This window comes from Lepus europaeus, chromosome 12 (assembly GCF_033115175.1).
Source record: "Lepus europaeus isolate LE1 chromosome 12, mLepTim1.pri, whole genome shotgun sequence".
NCBI classification, from domain to species: Eukaryota; Metazoa; Chordata; class Mammalia; order Lagomorpha; family Leporidae; genus Lepus; species Lepus europaeus.
Window position 1 is genome coordinate 20,770,083 of NC_084838.1, and position 21,313 is coordinate 20,791,395.

The following is a 21,313-nucleotide window of genomic DNA, read 5'->3' on the forward strand; positions in this document are numbered from 1 at the left end:
CTGCTGCAGGTCTCAGCCGTGCCAGGCGCTCGCTCCCCTGCCTGGTCCCTGGGCCTCTAGCCCCGCAGCGGCCATTTACTGAACACTCCCTAGGTGTGTGTGGCACAGACGCTGGGCCGGGCCCTTCACACGCACTGTCAGTTCCTCCCCCGGCACCCTCCCTGCACCACACGGCTCCTGCTCACTGTCCAGGAGCCTGAGGCTCTGAGAGGCTCTGAGGGCTCCGAGAGCTGCACCTCCGGCTGAAAAGACACGGAGCTGGGTGTGAGCCTGTGTCTGCCAGAAGCTTGGTGCTCTCAGCTCCGCACTGGTTTCCGACCCAGGAGCCACTCGAACACTGAGTCCCAGAGCCCCCACCCACACAGGGCCCCACCCTGACCACCGGAGTGCCTAGCCTTCTGGCCCTAGGTCCCAAGGTAACTTCTTGACATCCCGACCCACTTTCTGCCTGCCCCAGCACTCTGCCCCCAGGCCCTGGTGTGATAGGCGCTGCTCTGCCTGGATGCAGGAGGGTGAGGATACCAAGTGGGGTCAGCAGGGCAGGTCCCCTGGGGGCCAGGTACCAGGGCACCTCTAGGCACTTCCTGGGACATAAGGGCTGCCTGTCATAAGAGTCAGACCTGGCCATTAACACCAACACAGGGACTTCTGCTTGTTTTGGAAATGAGAACAATTTCTGAGCTCCCTTCTGGCTTGGACACGCCTTAAATCTAAACAGCTCTTGTCTTCACCCTCCCTATCCCATTCCCCTTTTATCCAAGAAAAGAACACTTTATCGCAGCTCCAGAGGAGGCTCAGCAGCTAATGCGGTGAGCACTCCCCACTCTGCCCCACTGTCAGAGACTGGAGGCTGAGAGGCCCACAGCCACAGGCACCCTGAGCCACCTCAAGGCACCGGGGATGTTGGAAGGAAGAAAGTCCCATGGGTGTCCCCATCCCAGGAATATCAACCTGCATGGGGACAGAGGCGGACTGCTGTGCCATGACACGGAGGCCAAGTCAGCCAAACCACAGCTCCTCATGCACCCCCCCAACACACACAGCTGACCCACTTGCAATCTTAGACTGGAGAGGACTTTTCATAACCCACACCCCTCCCCAGATAAAGGGACAGCAAATCAGCTCGATAATCTCACCCAGGATGGCTGGGAAAAAGGCACAGGGCCGGACCTCATCTGCCCCCAAAGTGGGCCAGTAGGTAAGAGGCCAGCCCAGCAGCCCAGCACCTGCCTCTAGTCTCCCCCAGATCAAAACGAGCCTGCAAGGAAGGCCAGGTTGGGGGAGAGGTCCTGCTCTGGTGAACCCCTATGGCCGGCTCCCAACACCCACACACACACACCCTGCCCCGGGGCCAAGCACCCACCTGGCGGTAGCGGCGCTCCGAGCACACCTTGCAGAGCCCATTGAAGCGGTTCATGGCTGCGGGTCCTGCCTCGGCTGCCGCCCCATGAAAACCCAGCTCTCCCCCCAGCAGCGGGAGCCCACACTGCGCCCGTCAGCCTGGCATGACCGCCCTGGGAAGCCCGCCCCACAGAAGAATGGCAGGAAATCACCTCTCACCTCCCCAAGCCCCGTCTGCGCTGTGTGCCTCTGCACGATAAGCCCGAAGGCTTCCTGAGCCCTCCGAGTGACAAGGAAGAGGGAGAGTTTGATATTAAAATTCCTGTCGACTAGTTAGTATTCCCCGGGCCCGGCGGGGAGAGGGCGCCTTTGTTCTGGCTGCATTCCCCGCCATGGGCCACTTGGTGATTCCAGTGTTCTCACAAACACCCCTGCTGCAGGAGACCAGGCAGAAAACGCGCCCACCCGCCCTACAACAACACCGCCTCCCCCTAAGTCCCTGGTCCCAAGCAAGGCCAGGGGGGCTAACTCAGCCTAAGGGATCCAGGCAGGGGACGCCTTGGATGGTTGTCCCCTGGACAACGCATCTGAGACAGGGAACAGAAAATCCAGGCAGTCTGAGGACCTGCCTGCCACTCAAGCTACTCCCAAGTCCATCTCCTAGCCCATGGGAGGGGCTGCTTCCAGGATCTGATGATGTGGGGACCGTTTGGTCCAATGTGGCATTTCCAGGCCATCAGATGAGCCTGTCTTACCCTTGAGGAGATGGGGCCAGGAGAGGTTATGGTCACACAGAAAAGCAGTGCCCAGGCAGGGACCAGAACCGAGGTCCCATCTCCTGCCTTGTAGCCCCCAAACCTGTAGACCGGCACAGGGTGAGTCCAGCCCCTGCCACCCCATCCCACCCCACTCCTGCCACCCCAGAGCCTCTGGGGAAGCCCCACCCAACCACTCACATCCTCGCTGACAGCAGGGATCCCTTGGGCCGGCCTAACCTTGGTTGCTGAGTGAGCATGGGCAGATCACCCAGGTTTCTGGGCCCACACCCCAACACACACAATGTAAAAGTTGAATAGGTGACCTCTGGCCTTTTCCTCTAGCCCCAACCACACTGACAATCATGAGTCCTGGGCACACCTCAGTGTACAAGCCCACTGCCCCGGGGAAAATGCATCCAGGCCTCGGGACACGTGTGCAGAGGCCAGCACCAAGCAGGACTTCCGCAAGCCGCTGGAAAGCCCGCAGTGTTGACGGCCCTGGGCTCCCTGCCCACCCTCTCTGTGCTCAGCAGGTGTGAAGAGAGGGGGAAAGGTCTCTGCAGCTGCCCTCTGAAGCCAGAGGGAAGCCTTTAAGCTCCTCATGAAGTCACACACAACAGACCCGCAAGTCACTCTCACACTATGCTGTCCTCGACCAGGAAAGCTGAAATGAATGAAAACTACATATGGCCAGTGCTGTGGCACAGCAGGTTAAAGCCCTGACCTGAAGTGCTGGCATCCCACATGGGCGCTGGTTCTTGTCCCAGCTGCTTTTCTTCCCATCCAGCTCTCTGCTGTGGCCTGGGAAAGCAGTAGAAGATGGCCCAAGTCTTTCGGCCCCTGCACCCATGTGGGAGACCCGGAGGAAGCTCCTGGCTCCTGGCTTCAGATCAGTGCAGCTCCGGCCGTTGCGGCCATCTTGGGAGTGAACCAGCAGATGGAAGACCTCTCTCTCTGTCTCTACCTCTCTCTGTAACTCTGTCTTTCAAATAAATAAAATAACATCTTAAAAAAAAAAAAAACTACATAAAATGATCTTCAGGTCCTTGGCCACACTAGCCACACTTCAAGCACGCAACAGCCACGGGCAGGAACCACGCAGCCCGAGACTGTGTGCTCCATGAGGGAAGAGCCTTGGACGTGCTCAGAGCTGTGTCCCAGTACCCAGCACAGGGTGTGGCCCCCACGGCCGGAAGCACTGAATGAGGGAGTGAGCAACTGACCTGAGTCCCTAACAGGGAAAACGTTCTGTAGATTGGAACACCCAACATGTTTGTATGGAAGACAGCAATACCATCTCTCCCCACGCAGGCCACCTGCAGGAGGCAGTGTGGCACCTGCACACTGAGGGGCCTCAAAGCCTGCCTCCGCCCCTTGCTGAGTGGTGGCACAGACGGACCTAACGTCTCCTTCAGCGGTAAGATAGGGCACTGCCTCAGAGGGGGTGGAGGGCAGCGGGTAACGCCAGCACCTGGGAGGAAGGGGTTACTTAATCACTGGGAGTGTGGCTCCCTCTCCTAACAGTGAGAAAACCACGGGTCACCTGCTGTGTTTGGAAGTTTGGAGCCTTCTCCCAAACCCTGAGTGAGCGTTCCTCTGTGCATTCAAAGCCCTAATGGAGGCGGCTCCGTCAGGCCCAAAGTCACAGCTGCTCCCCAGCCCCTAGTGGGCCTAACCTGAAAGGGTGACCCGCCCACCGTGCCAGGGGAAGCCAGGGGCCAGGGCAAAGGGAACACTTGGCTTCTAGAGGCCCCAAGTCAGTAAGAGCCAGATGCTCCCATGTCCAGGGCTGCGGGCCTGGCGGTCTCCCCAGCCGTGCTGTGACCACAAGGAACCTGAGAAATGCACAGTACTTCCTCTAGCCCACTTGAGGAAGTCAAAGAAGAATCCCTTCTGAGCACAGACTTGCTGTGCTTCCAGCACCAAATGCTGCCCTCTTTCAGGGTCTCCCTGGCGTGGGCACTGATAAGGAGCAGATCAGAGCCCCTGGAGCATTGCTCAGGGACCCCAGCCCTACCCGAGCCTGTCCCCACCTACCTGGAGCTTCTCCCCATTCTCGGGGTCCCCACGTCCTGGCATTCTCAGCAACCGGTCTGAAAGGTGGCAGAGCCGAGTCACAACGCTTCTGTAGGCACGTTAAGGGTCCGTTCCACAGACCTCCCACGGGATGAGGCTGGGCCAACCTCGGCCTCCAGGACACTCTGGGGCTTGGGGACCAGGGCTGTATGTGGGAAGGGCAGAACTAGAGGGAACAAGTCCTGGGCCCCGGGGTTCACAGCAGGGCCTGAACACTCCGCCTACAGAGGTGGGGCCGCCCATGAAGCACCGCACACCTGGGGTGGGGAGAGCTGACCCTCACGGGTCAGGCCATCAGACTTGCCAAGGAAAGCCCGACCAGATAAGTAAAGGTGTCAAGGGCAACAGTGTGCACTCCAGCAGGGGCTCATGACGAGCTCCGGGACTCGGAGTGACACCGGGAGGGCAGGAGGGAGGGCGAAGCGAGAGCTGGGAGACTGCAGCAGGCGTGCTCACACCTCCTAGGGGCCGCAGCCGCCGCCGGGCCACCTTCAGGTGCTTGGTGCGGCCCAGGTCCTCCCCGAGAAGGTAGTACCAGCCACTGATCTCCTGCCACGAGAGAAGGAATGACATGCTCAGATGGAGGTGGCAGAGGGTCCTGGCCAGGCAGCCACCAACCCCCCCTCAAAAAGTCACCCTTGGACAGCCTCCCTCAGGACACACAGACACTCCAGCCTCTCTGCCCCATGGCCGCCGTGGGGGCCCTCCAGGAAGCCTTCCCTGATGCCCCGGGCAGAGCTGGACCTCCCTTCTGCCGAATTCTCATAGCCTCTCGTCCCTGCAGGACACCCATCTACTTCCTACCTGCCTCTCTCACTAGATTTTTGTGCACAGGCTCTTTGATGTGCCTAGCCCTGAGCCTGGTATACAGGAGGAGCTCAGCAAATGTATGTTCCTTCTGAGAAGGAACGAGAGCAGAGTGAGAGGACGGAAGTTGGCATCCTGAGGCTCCCACACAATCTACAGGGTTTATCTTTTCTCAAGGGGGAATGAATCCAGGGGTCACCGGGACCCATACTCAGGACACATGGTCCTCAGCCACCCACTTCAGACCCAGACCTCACTTCCAGGACACAGAGCAGACACCACCTGGACTTTTCCAGCAAAGGGAGCATATCACTGCCCTGATCACACAGTGCAGATCAGAGACAGATGAGGGATTCATGTCCCAGAGGGAGGGGTTTCTGCACCCCAGAGTCCTCGCGCATCACGAAGGAAACCCCCACAGAGCATGAGCTGCTCATCCCAGCCCTGTGCACCTGCTAGACCCAGAGTGTCAGGCCTGGTTAGCACATCAAGAGGACCACTGGAGCAGACCACAAAGAGCACCTGGCCCTCCTTGTCCCGGGCAGCCCACGAGTACTGGGCCCCACGGAACCTGCCAGGGTCCTCAGTGGCAGGCACTGGACTCAGAGATCTTGAGGCTGCTTAACAACTGCTCTCTGGCAAGACAAACAAGAAGGGGCCCCAAACCTTCAGCTAGGCCTGTGACAAACGCTGCTGTTACTCAGGTCTCTGGGCCCCTGCCTCAGTGGGGCACCATCTCACAGACAAATGCCCTGGCTGTCCCAGTACTGACCCAGGCTGGGTGAGACTGCCAGAAGCTTCCCCAGGACCCACCTTGTCCGGAGTCAGCAGGGACTTCACCCCGAAGCTCATGCAGCCGATGAGTTCGCTGTGTCTGGGAGAATAAGAGGCTTGAGTCAACACCTTTTCACTGGTCTACATTGGGACATTCATTGTCAAGTACAACATGGGCTTACCCAATGTGCTCTGACTTACAAAGCACTTTCATGGGGAGAGGCAGGCTATGGAGGAGTTATTATCTCTGTTTCACAGAGGGAACCTGGAAGCTCAGAGCTGGCTCCCTGTCCAAGATCACAGGATCAGTCAGCAGGCAGGTCCAGGGGTCTCGATGGTCCTAGGCCTTGGTGCCACACTCTCTCCACCAACCACAGACACTCAGAACTACCTCACAGGTTTTCATGGTTCTGGTGCTGGAGAGAACACAAGGGCTGGTCCCCACAGCAAGTCTCCACTCCCACAACTTGGCTGACGCTCAGCCGAAGAGAAAAGCTATGGGACCTCAAGCTTGAGAAGCTTAGTCTCAGGTCAGGCAGGACCCAAGTGACACACAAAAGTCGGTGACACCAATCTGACCTGACTGCCCATGGGGCAAATAGGCATGAGCCAGGGTCAGGCCCCGTGGCAACAGCTGACTATGGTGAGGGGCTGTGTTCAACCTGGTGCCTCTTGGTTAACAGTTATTCAAAGTTCCTGAAGAATGTCCACTGTTGACCCTTAACACATGATAATCAAGGGCAGGTTAATACTCTGTAGCTTCTAATAATGATGAATATTGATGGCTGGTGCTGTGGCATAGAAGGTTAAGTTGCCGCCTAAAATGCTGGAATCCCATATGAGCACTGGTTCGAGTCCTGGCTGCTCCACTTTTAATCCAGCTTCCTGCTACTGCACCTGGGAGGGCTGCAGAGGATGGCCCAAGTGCTTGGGCCCCTGTACCCATGTGGGAGACCCAGAAGAAGCTCCTGGATCCTAGCTTCAGACCAGCCCAGCTCCAGCCATTGTGGCCATCTGGGGACTGAACCAGTAGATGGAAGACCTCTCTCTATCTCTCTCTCCATATCTCTGCCTTTCAAATAAATAAATAAATAAGCCTTTAACTTAAAAATGATGAATATTATGGTTAATATGAAAGAAATGCAAAAAAAAATCTCCTGTTGTCAGAGAAAAGGAAGTTTACAAAGCTATAGCTCAATGAGAAAGAAACCGTCAAAGATACTAGCAATGGTTCTATCTGGTGAGATTATTAAGGATTTTTGTTTTCTTCTTTGGGTTTTCACGTTTGCAAACCTTTGCAGGGAACAAGCACTACTTTTGTCATCGGGGGAAAAAACAGTATAAATGTATTTCTAAGTACTTCTACTATACCACATCCTACTCTGCCCTAACACTTGGGTTTTAAGTGGTTTCTTTTCTCAGTTCTTCTCTCTTGCTGCAACCCCAACTCGGACTTTTTTGTAGATTAGCTTAATAAGTTTTGATCAAGAATCTCAGGGATCTTAAGACAGCAGGATGACTTGGCAGTGGGCTGGACATACATGGTGGGTCTCAGGGACCCCCACAGGTGGAAGATTAGGTCTGTCCTGTGCAAGGCATCCTCTCAAAGCCAAGGGTGGAACAGACTGCCTGTAGAGATAATGCAGCCCCGGAGATGTGCCTCCCAGGAACCTGGGCTTCAGGGGCCTGAGCCAGGGCCACCTCCTAACCAGGAGTGCACCCCAGAACCAGGAGGACATCCCAGAACCAGCTGAAGAGCCTGGCCCAGATCTGGGCTTCAGAGCTCGTGCCTGAGAACCCTCATCATCCGGGAATGGAGACATCCTGCTGGGTCTCCACCCATGCCCACCACAGGCCACGCCCAGAGGGCTAGAAGGCCTCTATAAATACACACTGTTTGGATTCTCCGGAAAGAGTGGCAACTTGCCACCTGATAGTCCAAAGAAAATAACACTGGCTTCTCCAAGGCAGCCGAGCCAAGTGAGGGGTGGGGATGCAGAATGCCGGGGTAGAGTCCTCAGAATGGGTCCCCTGTTGCAAATCCACACTCAGCCTGGGCCATGCTCCGAGGCCCTCACCAGCAGCTCCCACTCCCGCTCCTGTCTCTCTCGCCCTCCTCCATCACCTAAGGCCGTATTCATAATCCCCTCAAAGAGGACAGGAAAGTGCCCTCAGTAAAGCGACCCTTCCACATCCACGGAGCCGGCCCACAGCCAGAGACAGACACTCCTTCCCCCTGGCTAGTGGCCAGATCAGTTCTAACAAGAAGCAGTGGCAGGCACACAAACAAGTGCAGACACTCATGGCAGTGCCAGGCCAGGAAAGCCCAGGCAAGACTTCGCCAGCATCCTCACACCAACGTAATTGTGTCTGTCCAGCCTGGCTGGTATGGCGGCTGGAGAGCCGGTGCCCTCACTGCCTAGCTGTGCACCTCCTTCCCGCACCGCACAGGGCTGAAATTTTGCAGGTCTGCGGGCCGAGGAATTAGCTGCAGTCATGCCATCTCTCTCGACTTCAGTAAGTGAACTTTCGTTTCCTGGTGCTTAGAGAATGCTAAATGGTTAGTAGCCTCCCTTGAGCTTTGCTTCCTGCCATGGGGCCTCTAAAGATTTCATGATACTTTAGGCAGAGTAAACGGTCACATTAATGTCTGCAGGCAGGAACCTCTCACTAAGTGTTTGTCAATTAGCTTCTTTAGGCCTGCTTTTGTTGGGAGGAAGAAAAGACTTCTGCAAGCGACCTGAGCACATGGCAATATAGCAGTGAGCTTATGAACTCCGGAGCTAGCCCTCACCCTGCAGACTGCCTGAAGCTTCGTTCGGCACAAAATCTCGGAAATCGAGCTCTGGTTACTTGTGCCTGCCAGCGCCTGAGCGTGGGGCCCAGTGCGCTCACTGAAAGCTTGACAAATGGATGAATCCATCACGCCTGCGGTTGGCAGGCTCCGGGCACGCAGCCGCAGCATTAAGGAAACAAGACAAACATGCAGGGATTTAAATAGCAGCTCGAGACAGCAGCACAGGGGATGTCACAGGATAGGGTGAGATTGACAGATGAGCAGTGCGAGCAGCGCGTTCCGAAGGCTGGAGAGGCAGGAGGTAGCGCAGGGCTGCGATGCTTGACGAAGGCCTCCGGATTGAGTCAGAGCAAAAGAGAGGAAGAACATTTCAGCAGACAGACAGCACGGCCCGTCGGGAGGCTCAGAGCTAACTTCATGTACACACCGGAAGGAGTATTCCGTTCGCTTTGCCGCAGAGAGCAGACCACTGTAAGATGAAAACGCACCATTTCTCAGCGAGTGCACTTCCATTCTTGAGGGGTCTTACACGATTTCTGCTAGAGCATGATATTATTCAATTGCATTTTTTTTTTTACTTTTTAAAAAACTTATTTATTTTGAAAGAGTTACAGAGAGAGAGAGAGAGAAAGAGAGAGAGAGAGGAGAGGTCTTCCATCTGCTGGCTCACTCCCCCATATGGCCATAACAGGTCAGGCCAAGGCCAGGAAATAGGAGCTTCATCCTGGTCTCTCACATAGGGGCTCAAACACTTGGGCCATCATCCACTGCTTTCCGAGGCCATTGCAGGGAGCTGGACCGGAAGTGGAACAGCCGGTACATGAACCAGACCCATAGGGGATGCTGGAATCACAGGTGGCAGCTTTACCCACAATGCTGGCCCCAGTTTATTTTTAATTTGATGGTTTTCCTTTTTACGTTTTGCTTTAGGCCTGGTACCCACCACTGGTCACAAGCTTTCTGAAGTTAGACAACTGTACTTGGCACCGAGGTCCTGTTTGTAAAATAGATTAAATGAGAGAATACACTTGCGGTGCCCAGGGCAGTGCATGGCACAGAGAAAGCAGATCCTCTATAAATGCAGCTTCTATTAACACAAAACATTATATTCCTGGAGTGGGTATTTAGCACAATAGTTAAAACATCTACATCCACACACCGGAGTACTTGGGTTCAATTCCTGGCCACAGCTCCTGACTCCAGTTGCCTGCTGATGCACAGGCTGGGAGGCGGCAAGTGATGGCTTCAGCACCTGGACCCCTGTCACCCACATGGGAGACCTGGATTGATTTCCGGTTCTGGCATCAGCCTGGCCCAGCCTCACTCACTGCCAGCATTTGCGGAGTGAGCCAGTGAATGGAAGTGCGCTCTCTCGCTCGCTCTCTCTCTCTCTTTCTCCCTCTCTCTTTGTGGTGCTCTGGCTCTTGAATAAATAAATAAAGATTTAAAGAAATAGGATGTTCTTTAATTGCATATAAATGCATTTAACTGGACACCTAATATTACAGTGTTCCCCAACACTATTCTCTGGCCACAATGTCTGAAACGCTGCAGCAGACATTAGAAACGTCAGGTTGGCTTTCCCCATTTCTTCAGACAGAACTTCCAAATAGCCTAGTTGCATATTCAATGATTCTGAGGAATTACTATTCATTTTTAAGTATGATAATAGCATCATGATTTTTAAGCCATCTTTTAGAAATACAAAATGATAAAATGAGATGATGTCTGGGATTTCTTTTAAAGCAACCTACTAAAAAAATCAGATAAGAAAGAAACCAACAAAATTTTAAAAAAGAACAAAAACCCCAGAAAAAAAAAATAAGTAAATAAAACCACTAGAAGAGGGGAAAAGAGGGCAGGGCATTGATGAAATTAAGATTGGCCATACACCAGGGGACTTCAAAAAGCTCACAAGACAGGGGCTGGCACTGTGGCATAGGGGGTGAAGCTGCTGCCTGAGATTTCAACATCCCATATGGGCACCGGTTCGAGTCCCAGCTGCTCCATTTCCAATCCAGCCCCCTGCTAATGTGCCTGGGAGAGGAAGATGACCCAAGTGCTTGCACCCCTGCACCCACGTGGGCGACCCAGATGAAGCCATCTGTGAAGTGAACCAGAAGACAGATCTCTCTTTCTCTCTCTCCCACTTTCTCTCTCTCTCTCTCTCTCTCTCTCTCTCTCTCTCTCTCTCTGTAAACTTTAAAGATAACTGCATTCTACAGATGAGGAGACTGAGACCCAGAGCAGGGGAGGGACTGGCCCAATCCAGAGCGAAGTCAGAACCTGTGCTCTGAGGCCTGGCTCTCCGCAGCTCCTGCTGGGATCCGGGCTGTGCCGACCTCCTGCAGCCCTCACCCAGAGCTTCTCGGAGGGGCGTCTCGTTCCTCCAGTACCAATCCTCGCCGTCACCGAAGGGACAGTGAGGACTTGCAGGGCAGACACTTCCCTCTGTGTCCTGCTGCTTACAGAACGTGACGGTCACCCCCGTGGCTGAAGATGACCGGAAACTACACTGTGAGTGCTGCGAGACTCGCCCTGAGGCCTGAGGAGCAAGTGCTGCGACACCGAAAGGGTGCAGCTTTAGTCATTTAGACCCTCGTGACACAGCCTGCACTTGGCACCACACAGCTGGCGCGTGCAGCTTGTTTCACTGCAGCCCAGCTGTGTGAGCTTGGAGAGCTATCTTAACCTCTCCATGCCTGTTTTTCACCTGTAAGACAGCGGCGATAATCATACCTACTTCATGCCGTAAGGGTTAAATCAGATCATACATAGCATGGGCTTAGATAAATGACCACACGTAGGAAGTACTTATCAAGTAAGAGCTGTTATAATACCTCAAGAAAGCTCCTTAGCCTTCATAAGCCTCGGCTTCTTTCCCTGATGAGAAGGCCGATACCAATTCCTACCCCTCGGCACTGTTACGAGGATTAAATGAGATAATGTATGTAAAGTGCTTGGCACACTAACCATGTGTTTCCCTGCTTTGATGTCGCTACTTTGCCATCCATCTGAGAGCACAGTTTGATCTGAGAGCATCCAGCGGAGCCCAAGGTTCCTGCTGTCACTGGTCCGCCTCCCCCAGCCCAGAGGCCTGCTCACTCAAAGGTCGAGACAGGAGAGAGTCCGCAGAGATCACTGGAGCCTGAGCTGCCCTCCCGGGTGCTGACAGCCTGGGCAGGGCCATCGGCTCCGAAGGCGGGCCTGCCTGAGCCTGCTCTGTCCCTCTTGAGCTTTGGGCTGGGACTGTGACCACGAGTTTGGCTGTGTTTTGTTTAATAAAGAATCTCACTTTCCCAAAATAGGCAACAAGTGGAGACACTGCCCCAGTCACGCCACCTCACTGGGGGCTGACTCACTTTCCCCGGCCTCACTTGCTTTTCCAAAAACGTGACCCACGTTCCCGGCTCCTTCTCCAGCAGCTCTGCCCCCTCATCGTGTCCTGGCGGGAGGGACGATCACCATGCCACGGGCGGCTCCCCCTGGTTAGGGTCTGCCTCTAGCACCTGCCAGTCCCTGCCTCCATGAGCTGGGGCCGCTGGGTGTGTCTGCCTCTCTGACACATCCCGACTGTCGCCTTCAGGGCGTTTCCCTGATTCTCCTGACCCCTCAGACAGACTCTGACCTTGGTTCTTGACACTCAGTGCTCTTCCTGGGCAGTCTCACCTGCCTTGATGGTCACGGCTCCCACAGTCCCACCAGCACTGACTCCCTATGCGACACCAGGAAGGTAAAGGTGAGCCCTCCTGCTCGGCTCTCACCGGGCTGCTCTGCAGGCACCTGCCCCTCAGCTGAGCCCAAGCGGATTCCCTTCCAGTACACGTTAACTTCAGCAGGAACACCACCAGCCAGCCAGGGGTGAGCCTGCCTTCTCCCACTGCTCTCACAGTGGGACCTCTCACAAACCTCTCACAAACTGACCTCCTGAGTCTCTATCTCTCCTCTCTATCCCAAACCATCTCTCACCCTGACCCCCCAGAGACGTTCCAAGCTAATCAGTCTGAAATGCACACTTGCCAGCCCCCTGCTCAACACCCTTCAGTACCTCCCAACAGCTAACAGCTCCCCAAGCCCCAAACTGGCTGCAGGAGGTTTAACCCCACAGCGTAGATTCCTAGGCTTTGCCCGTGAAGATTCAGGCTCAGTCAGTCCTTTATGGCACCTGGGAAGCTGTGTGTCTCACAAGGAGGAAGCCCACACTCCAGAGAGAACCTGCAGAATCATCTGATTCAGCTCTGCCAACCCCTGCATCTTATCTCTAGGCAGCTCCGACCTCGCCCTGGGTCCTCCAGCACCCCCTGAGTGTGCAGACACCTCACTCCACTCCCGCCCTGCTCTGTCCTCTCTACTCTGCTGGTTCTTTCTTCTGTGCCTTTTTTGTGCATCCACAAGACAGTACCATGTTAAGGGAAAGGACTCTGGGGTCCAACTGCCTTGGTCCCCATCCTGGCTCCTACTGGTAACTGGCTGGGTGACATTTACCAGACTTTCTTAGCTTCAGTTTCCTCTTCTGAAAACTTGGGACAAAACCACACTCAGAATTTTAAGAATTAAACGAGATAATATGTAAACTGTTGGCCCCTGGCTCAAGACCAGCACCCAGCCAATGGTGGGTTTATTAACATGATGTTCCCCTCTTCCTCCACACCCCCCAAGGTGCTCTCACCGATCCTCAAAGGAGCAGGACAGTCTCTGATGGGTCCCACATGTTCCCAGCACCCAGGATGTTATTGCCACATTAGTACCCAGGAAATGACAGGTGAACTGATGGATGAGCGAGTGAGTGGTTGGATGGGTAGATGAGGCCTATAGTACTATGAGTACCACTTTATGATGAAAAGTAGATACCCGATTAAAAGAAAAGTCTTTCATTTTGAAGGAAGAATAGTGTTCAACTTTAAAAAGCACACTTGGGGCTGGCGTTGTGGCGTAGTGGGTAAAGCTGCTGCTTGCAATGCCAGCATCCCATAGGGGAGCAGGTTCTTGTCCCGGCTGCTCCACCTCTGATACACCTCTGATACAGCTCTCTGCTGATGGCTTTGGAAAAGCTGCAGAAGATGGCCCAGGTGTTTGGGCCTCTGCCACCCATGTGGAAGACCTGGAAGAAGCTCCTGGCTCCTGGCTTCGCCCTGGCTCAGCCCTGGCTGTTATGGCCATCTGAGGAGTGAATCAGCGGATGGAAGACCTCTCTTTCTCTCTGTAACTTTGACTTTAAAATTTAAAAAAAAAATATATATATATATAATTTTAAAAATATATATATATATATTCAAAGCACATTAGCCAATAAAGTTTAGGGTACTAAAAAAAATCCACCCAATAAAAAAAACATTTTCCAGGTCTAAGGTGGTGAGCAGAACTGAGTGTGAATCACACAGGCCCCTTTCTGAGCCACCGTTTGGTTCTGCGATACTGGATGGATGTGACCGGCCACTGGCTCTCTGTGGGCCACAGCCAACCGCACTGAGCCCCTTTGCTTAGCAGCTGCTCCTCATGCTCTCCTCCTCAGCACCCCTCCCCTGCAGTGTGCTAACTGCACGACCAATGACTACACCTGCCCCCCCCCATGCCCTGGACTGCCATGCCAGCCTGTGTGGACTCCCCCACAGAAGACTTCTGTACCTCCTCAGTGCAGCCTGAGCCCAGCACACAGAACCCTGTCTCCTTGCCTTTGATCCTGCTGTGCCCTGCCTGCAATACCCCTTCCAGCCTTCTCTGTCTTATTCTTAACCTCTGTCCAAGCCGCAAATTTAGCTTTTCCCACGAAGCCCTCCTTGGTCATCTCGGCCTGCAAGGGGCACTCCCTCCTCCCTGTTACACACTTCAGTCCTTTATTCACGCAGCCGATATTCATTCAACATCTGTGTGTTAGGCCTAGGTACAGAGGTGACTAAAAAAAAAACTGGCATATTTTTCACCATGCGTGGAGTCTGTGGCACTGGGTATGCACGTGCTATAAACTAATTTACTTCCATGCAGCACCTGCTGTATCCCCACCTGACCAGCGAGCATCCTGAGAGCTGATCCACGTGTCTGCTGGCTGGTGTCCCCAGTGGCCACTGACACAGCGCCTTGCTGACACCAGTACTCAGCAAACACTCACTGGGGGCACAGTCTTCGGCATCAGCCAGAGTGACAGGGACTTGGGGGTGGCAGCCTCTGTAATGTGGTGTAGCCACCACCACTCATTTATCCAGCAAGCACTAACTGAGCCCTTGCTGCCTGCTGGCTCTAACCTGGAGTGGGGCTCCCGCCCGCTCCGTAGCTCTCACCTGGACCCGCCGGCCCTGTTCCACACGGTGACTAGTAGACGCTTCTGCTCATCCTCCTCGTGGACAGGACTGGGAAGCCAAGCAGAGTGTTAGGGGGGCCACTCCAGGCCACGGAGTCCGCCACACCTGCAGAAATCTGAAATAACCTCCATAGCTGGTCAAATAAATCACACTGCCAATAGAGTGGGAGGTGACCACCGGCACACTGACAGAGTTGAAGTTACACGATGAAGGACAAAGGGAGGCGACCACACACTAGTAGAAAACACCTGGATTTTGTAAACACACCTCTATACACAGAGAGACATTCACCCTCACAGAAGCGAAAAGTCTGACAAGATATCCTGCAAGATATTTCTGCCTGAGTAGTACAACTAGGGGTGTTTTCTATTTCCTTCTCTTTGCTCATCTATCTGTATTTTCTATTTTTCTACAATAAGCAAAACTTCCTTGTATACGGAAGAAAAACCAAATGATTATGACTAATTTGCACACATGGGAAAAGACAAAATGTCCACCACCTTCCTGCTGGCTCCAGAGTTCCGCGAGAGGAGAAAGAAAGCATCATAACCCAATAGCGACCAGCCGGCCAGGCCCAGCGCTACCAGGTCCTGTCCCCCCCCCCCCCCCATCACTCTCTGGGGCTAGTACTGCCCTTAGTCCTGTGTGACAATAAGGGAAGCCAAGGCTCATGGAGGTCAGCAAGTTTAAGTGAAAGGGAGGACAGGGAGGCGAACCCTCCCTGCATTTGGAAAATTCCTTCTGCTGAAGGCGAAAGCTTGGCCCAGGGTGCAGTGGGATACTCCCTGCTCTTTCCAGGGGCTGCCAGCCCCAGGTGGGGCACTGGAGTTACGAGAAGCAGCCAGATGACAGCTTATCATCATGAACCTCACTGAGGGCCAGTGCCAGGGATGCAGGGACACAAGGGCATGAGAAAACAAAGACATCCTTTAGAAGTGACTGCTGTGCTGCCTAGATCCAGCTGTAGATTTGGCAAACAGAGCTGCTTCTGGGTAAACACCCCTTCCTCCCTTCTTAAGGGCCCAGCTGCACCAGACTCTCACAAGAAGAAGTGCTCGTGGAAAGCCGGGTTCCTGCAGTCCGGAATGGTCTGTGTCTTCTGCCGGCGCCTTCGGTTGTCTTCAGGGATCAAAGAGATCTTGAATTGGAGAAAGTTAAGTGTTAGCGGATCTCACGGCCACGTAATCACCCAAGCCCAGCAGCTGACTCTGCACAGCTCCCCAGTGTCCTGCGAACCTGCCTCTGCAGAGGACAGAGAGGCCCTGGTCCGATGCTGGAAAGGAACAAGGAGCCCAAGCCCTGAGGCCGTGGAGTCAGAGCCTGGGACAGGGTTTCACAGTGGGTGGTTCCAGGAAGGTGGCCGGTGCCCAGCTAGAGATGGGTCCAACTCTTCCTCCAGATCGGTTTCCCCCAAACCTAAAGCCTTCTCTCTTCTACGTGGCCAGCAGCTGCCGAGTGCTCCCTTCACAAGAGGTTGCAGGTCGGCCTCCTGCCAAGGCTGTAAATCCACACTCTGTTCTCCCCTGCCTCCAGCAGCCGGCCCTGCCCAGGGGCCTCTGACCAGACGGAAGGCCTCGGGAAGGATGCAGAGGTGTTCATCAGGGCCTGTCCTTGGCACCCCAGCTGCCACACTCCTGGCCTTTGGCGCTCCCTGGCAGTAAACCCTTGCCCCTGCAGAGGCTCTGGTTTCACTGCATGGGCCCCAAACAGGAGGATCTTGGAGATGCTCCCTGCTCTCTGCTGCCCAGCCTGGCCCTCCCACCCCTAGTGTTGGAGAGAAAGAGAGTGCAGATGTTGCTCATCACAAGAGGGCTTGGAATTGTCTGTGGTTCTTGGTCACCCACACGCTCACTGTGCCCACCTGTGTGTGCAACCAAGATCAGCCTTAAGACTCTAGCTCCTGCACAAAATCCTAGGGACCACGCCAGGATCAGGGAGGGGGTCTCTCCTAGGCCAGAGCATCATCACTGTGCCTAATAAATGCCTGAATGAAGGGGATGGAAGCCACCACGTCAAGTGGCCCCAGCTGTGACCCCTCCAACCCCCCCACCACACCTCCAGCCCTGTCACTTACCTTCACATAGGGATCGCAGACACCAGGCTCTTTGCTCATCAGACCCTTGGCTTCTATGACTAAGAGAGAATTGAAACGTTGGGGTAGGTAAGGGGGAACATACACACTCACACTAAGGCACACCTGTGAGCAGTAGGGTTCTGGCTCTGCCTCCCAGGCCCTGGACCTGCAGAACCACCAGTGGCTATTACCTAGTCCATTCCCACCTTCCCCCCAAACTCTAGCAGCACCCTCACAGAGGCCTGATGGAGGGCATTCAATTCTTGAGCTTTTCCAACTAAAAGGAAACTTAAAGGTTACTGAGCCAAGCCCCTCACTAAAATGGGGAAAATGAGGCTCCAAACAGGAGCCCAAAATCATGAAGGAATGGTAACAACAGTTGGATCAGAATCCACATCTCTTGGCTCCAAGTCTAGTGCTCCTTATACCACACAAGACTGCTTCCTGGGAATGGAAGGGTTAGACTGGAGGACGCCCCCAGAAGAGGGACCCATGCTGTGACTGATGGACACTACAACAGTCAATGAGGCCATGATGTACACATGGTACATGAGATAGTGTGTAAGTAACTATTCAACGGTTGCTAAGGAAACAAAGAGGAAGGTAAAGGACAGATGTAAGGCAGGTGCAGGTCTAGTCATGAGGGCAAGCATGGCAGGGCTGATGCAGTGGGTTAAGCCATCACGATGATTCCATCATCTCATATCAGAGCACCAGCTTGAGTCCCAGCTGTTCTGCTTCCAATTCAACGTCCTGCTAATGTGCCTGGGACTGCAACAGAGGATGGCCTGAGTACTTGGACCCCTGCCACCCATGTGGGAGACCTGGATGGAGTTCTGGACTACTGAGGAACATCTTGGAAGTTAACTAGCAGATGGAAAAGATGGAAAGTCTCTTCTCTCCCTGTCTCTCCCTCTTTATCACTCTTTCAAGTAAATAAATCTTTAAAAAATTTTATTTAAAAAGAAAAAGAAAGAAAGCATGGCCATTTGCCGAAGGTCTGCAGAAATGAACAACAAATCTTACAGAACCTGAGCCTCTTCTCTGTCTTTTTTTATGTTTGATTGTGATTGAGTGCTAGGGTTGAGCTGGATAGAGCTCCCAGCTGACTGAGGCATGAGGCCTGGGAAGCCAAAGGAAGGAGAGGGGATGGGCTGCAAGGGCTGAAGGCCTGCAACTGGGGTGAAGCCAAAGCAAACTGTGCAGGACAAATGGAGCGGTGGAGGCCAAGATGCATCCTGCAAAAACTGTTTGCACAGCTGGAGTCAGGCCCCGACAGGCAAAGAACACCCCTCTGCTGGTCCTTGGGAACTTCACCTTGGGCCCCCCAGGGCCAGCACCACAGGACCCCAGGCGCCTGCTGGTCTGTTCCACCCCGTATCCTAGCTACTGCTCCTGCATGCATCACTCCCTTGAGGGCACGGCTGTCTAGGGCAGGCTCCAGGCCTGAACGCCTCCTGGGTCTCCCTGCCACCAGGGGCAGTGAGGCAGGCTTTGTTTGTGTCCCCCACTTTGGTGGCAGGACTAGACACAGGGTGGACCGACTCTGACACAGCAGAGTCAGGCTGCGATGAGGACACACCGAAGAAAGAAACAAACAAATAGCCCAAGCAGGTTGGGGGGGGGAGGGGGTTGGGGGAGGTGATTCCTAGAGGGGAAAATAAGGCAGACATGAACCATCCCTCTGAAAGCTTAATGATGGTTAAGACGGGCAGATTTCTTGCAAATTCAGGGGCAAGGAGGCAGAGAGATTTGGTTTTCAAAAGGAGTTTTTAAAAAATGATTATACCCAACACAAGGAACAGTGGGTGCAAAGGCACAGAAGGAAGGCCAGGCAGGATGTAATCAAGGGGGTACAAAAACAAGGGGTGGGTGCCATTTTAGCAACCAGAACTAGGAAGGCTGAAGAGAAAGGCCGCACCTTCCAGGCTGAACAGGAGAGTCTAGGTGTTGGGGACAATGACAGAAGCTTGGCAACTGTTTAAGTGCCGGATGGGAAGATGAACAGTGGATGAATAGATTGATAAAACAGAAATCTTCTCCTGGGTTGTGTCCTAATCGTACCAGATAGCTCTTCAGTTGCATTCTGCCCTCTCTGACCCCTAGCCTTTGTACCTGCTTTTCCACCTGTGTGGAGTACCCAGCTGCCCAGTTCACTTCTCTGCTATGGCCTGGGAAGGCAGAGAAAAATGGGCCAAGTGCTTAGGCCCCTGCACCCACCAGAGACCTGAAAGAAGCTCCTGGCTCCCGGCTTCAGATCGGCTCAGCTTCGGCTGTTGTGGCCATTTGGGGAGTGAACGAGTGGATAGAAGACCTTTCTTTCGGATTCTCCCTCTCTCTGTCTATAACTCTACCTCTCAAATAAGTTAATAAAATCTTTTTTAAAAAGTCAATGTGTAATCATTGTTTTTGGAATGACAGTTTTCTATTTTTAACACACAGGGTTTCCTACAAGCAGGGCACTGTTCTAAGTACTTTACTAATATTCATTCATTTAATCCTTATAACAACACATAAGACAGATACTATGACCACCACTATACAACACATGAGAAACCCCAACTTGCTCAAGGCCACTCCAGGATTCAGCTTCTAGGGGTCTGTTTCTGAAGACCATGATCTTGACTGTGATCTTAACTGTAATACTACACTGCCCATCAATGAGTGGGAGAGAAAAGATGGGAATGAGGATAAGAAAGCCCTTCCATGGTCTGCTGCATTGGGACCAAGGATGGTGTTGAGGTACCCAGGGACAGCCCCAGCCTGTGCAGCACAGAGGCCCACTGAGTAGACTCGACACACCAGGGGCAGGAGCAGGGCTGGGTCAGTACAAAGAGCCCAAGTAAACACCCACTGCTGCAGGACATTATAGGAAGACAATGCCCTGGCCCCGGCTCCAGGTTGGGAGGGAATGGTCCCCTTCCTTGGCGAGCCTGCACTCAGCTATACTCACTGTGGAGCAGCAGAATCCGATCCTGGGCATCAATTGACAGCTTCAGCCGACCTAAGGAAACAACAATAGGAACAATTTCGCCTCTGCTCCTCGTTGGGCAAAAACTGGAGCAAAGGTGCCAAGAAAGCTCTTTTGATCATTGAAGCCATCCAAAAACTCCCACAGTCTCTGGTTGAAGGGCTCTCAGGAGCCAGCTGGCTCAGCCACTATACCACACCAGGGGTCCCTACTGCAATGTCCCCAGCAGTGGTTCCCTGTCATGGTTCATGCCGCTCTGGTGACGGGGTGCTCACTGCTGTACCGGGCAGCCCAGGTGGATGCTGGCGAGTGCTCGCCGTGGGAGGTATCAGATGTTGGTAAAAGTATTGGGAAAACAGACACTATCATACGCACCCTGTTGGAGGGAGGACAGCCAGAGGGTAGTTTTTGGCAAAATCTATTGGAATTCCAATATGCATGTCCTGCGTTCCTAGCAAGTTTCATTCCAGGCAATTATCAGAGACAGAAACTCAACACGGCTGCTGACACCACAGCGTTATTTAAAATAAGGAAATATTGGAGACAACGGAAATGTCCATCAATACAAAAGTGGTTAAGCAAGTCATCTATAGCTAGGCACACTATGGAACAGAATGGGCTGCCAGCAGGAACGGGGAGGTGCTATACGACTTGGCAAGGGAATACGGTTGACACAAGTTTTTAAAATGAACAAGCAAATTGCAGAACAGTGTAGATGTGCGTGTGTTCTGAAAACATGCCAGAGTGAAATCGGCCACCGCAGCCAGGGAGGGGACTGGGAGTGAGAGCGAAGGTGGTCACGAGGATTTCAACCTGTTGCTAGCGTTGTTGTCTTAACAAGATGAATCTATCCATGAGCTACAGCACTTCTACCATTAAAAACAAAGAAAAAGAGGAAACTGGGAAAGAGGCAAGAGGAGGGAGAGAAGGCAGGGGAGAGGGAGAGAAGGCAGGAGAGAGGGAGAGGAAGGGAGAGAGAGGGAAAGAAGAGGGGAATGTGAGATGGGAGAAGGGCCAGGACAGAAAAATGGGTGAAGAGTGAGTGGCTGGGTGAGGTTCCCACCCTCCTCCACTGGCTTTTCCTGTTTTTATTTAAATAAAATAAAACTAAGACTAAACAAAACTTCCAGGCATCTGCACAGCCACCTAATGACCTCTATTAGGGTCAGAGAAGAGACAGGGCCATAGTCCTCTTCTTCAGGGACATTTAGACAACTCTTCCAGGCCAGAGACTCTCTCTGGAATCTCAAGGAGCCACTGGAGAGTGGCACTGTGGCACAGCTTGTAAAGTCACTGCCTGCAACGCCAGCTTCCCACATGGGCGCCGGTGCCTGTCCCAGCAGCTCCACTTCCGATCCAGCTCCCTATAAATGGCCTGCGAAAAGCAGCGGAAGATGACCCAAGTGCTTGGGGCCCTGC

At 53.6% G+C, this 21,313-nt stretch overlaps 1 protein-coding gene across 2 annotated transcripts in view; it reads right to left on the bottom strand.

Annotated features, from left to right (window-relative positions):
• The window catches only part of RGS3 (regulator of G protein signaling 3), a 129,522-nt gene that overhangs the window by 84,944 nt on the left and 23,265 nt on the right, over nucleotides 1–21,313 (bottom strand). The window contains exons 2-8 of one of the 2 annotated variants that reach the window (XM_062207715.1): nucleotides 19,877–19,927; nucleotides 16,924–16,982; nucleotides 15,893–15,987; nucleotides 14,829–14,897; nucleotides 5,796–5,856; nucleotides 4,634–4,724; nucleotides 4,137–4,192 (exon numbers count right to left, since the gene is read on the bottom strand). In XM_062207715.1, the coding sequence (XP_062063699.1) occupies nucleotides 4,137–4,192; nucleotides 4,634–4,724; nucleotides 5,796–5,856; nucleotides 14,829–14,897; nucleotides 15,893–15,987; nucleotides 16,924–16,982; nucleotides 19,877–19,927 (482 nt within the window). Of the gene's footprint in view, nucleotides 1–1,363; nucleotides 1,418–4,136; nucleotides 4,193–4,633; nucleotides 4,725–5,795; nucleotides 5,857–14,828; nucleotides 14,898–15,892; nucleotides 15,988–16,923; nucleotides 16,983–19,876; nucleotides 19,928–21,313 lie in introns of those variants that run through there. The other variant, XM_062207719.1, reaches the window with a different exon arrangement.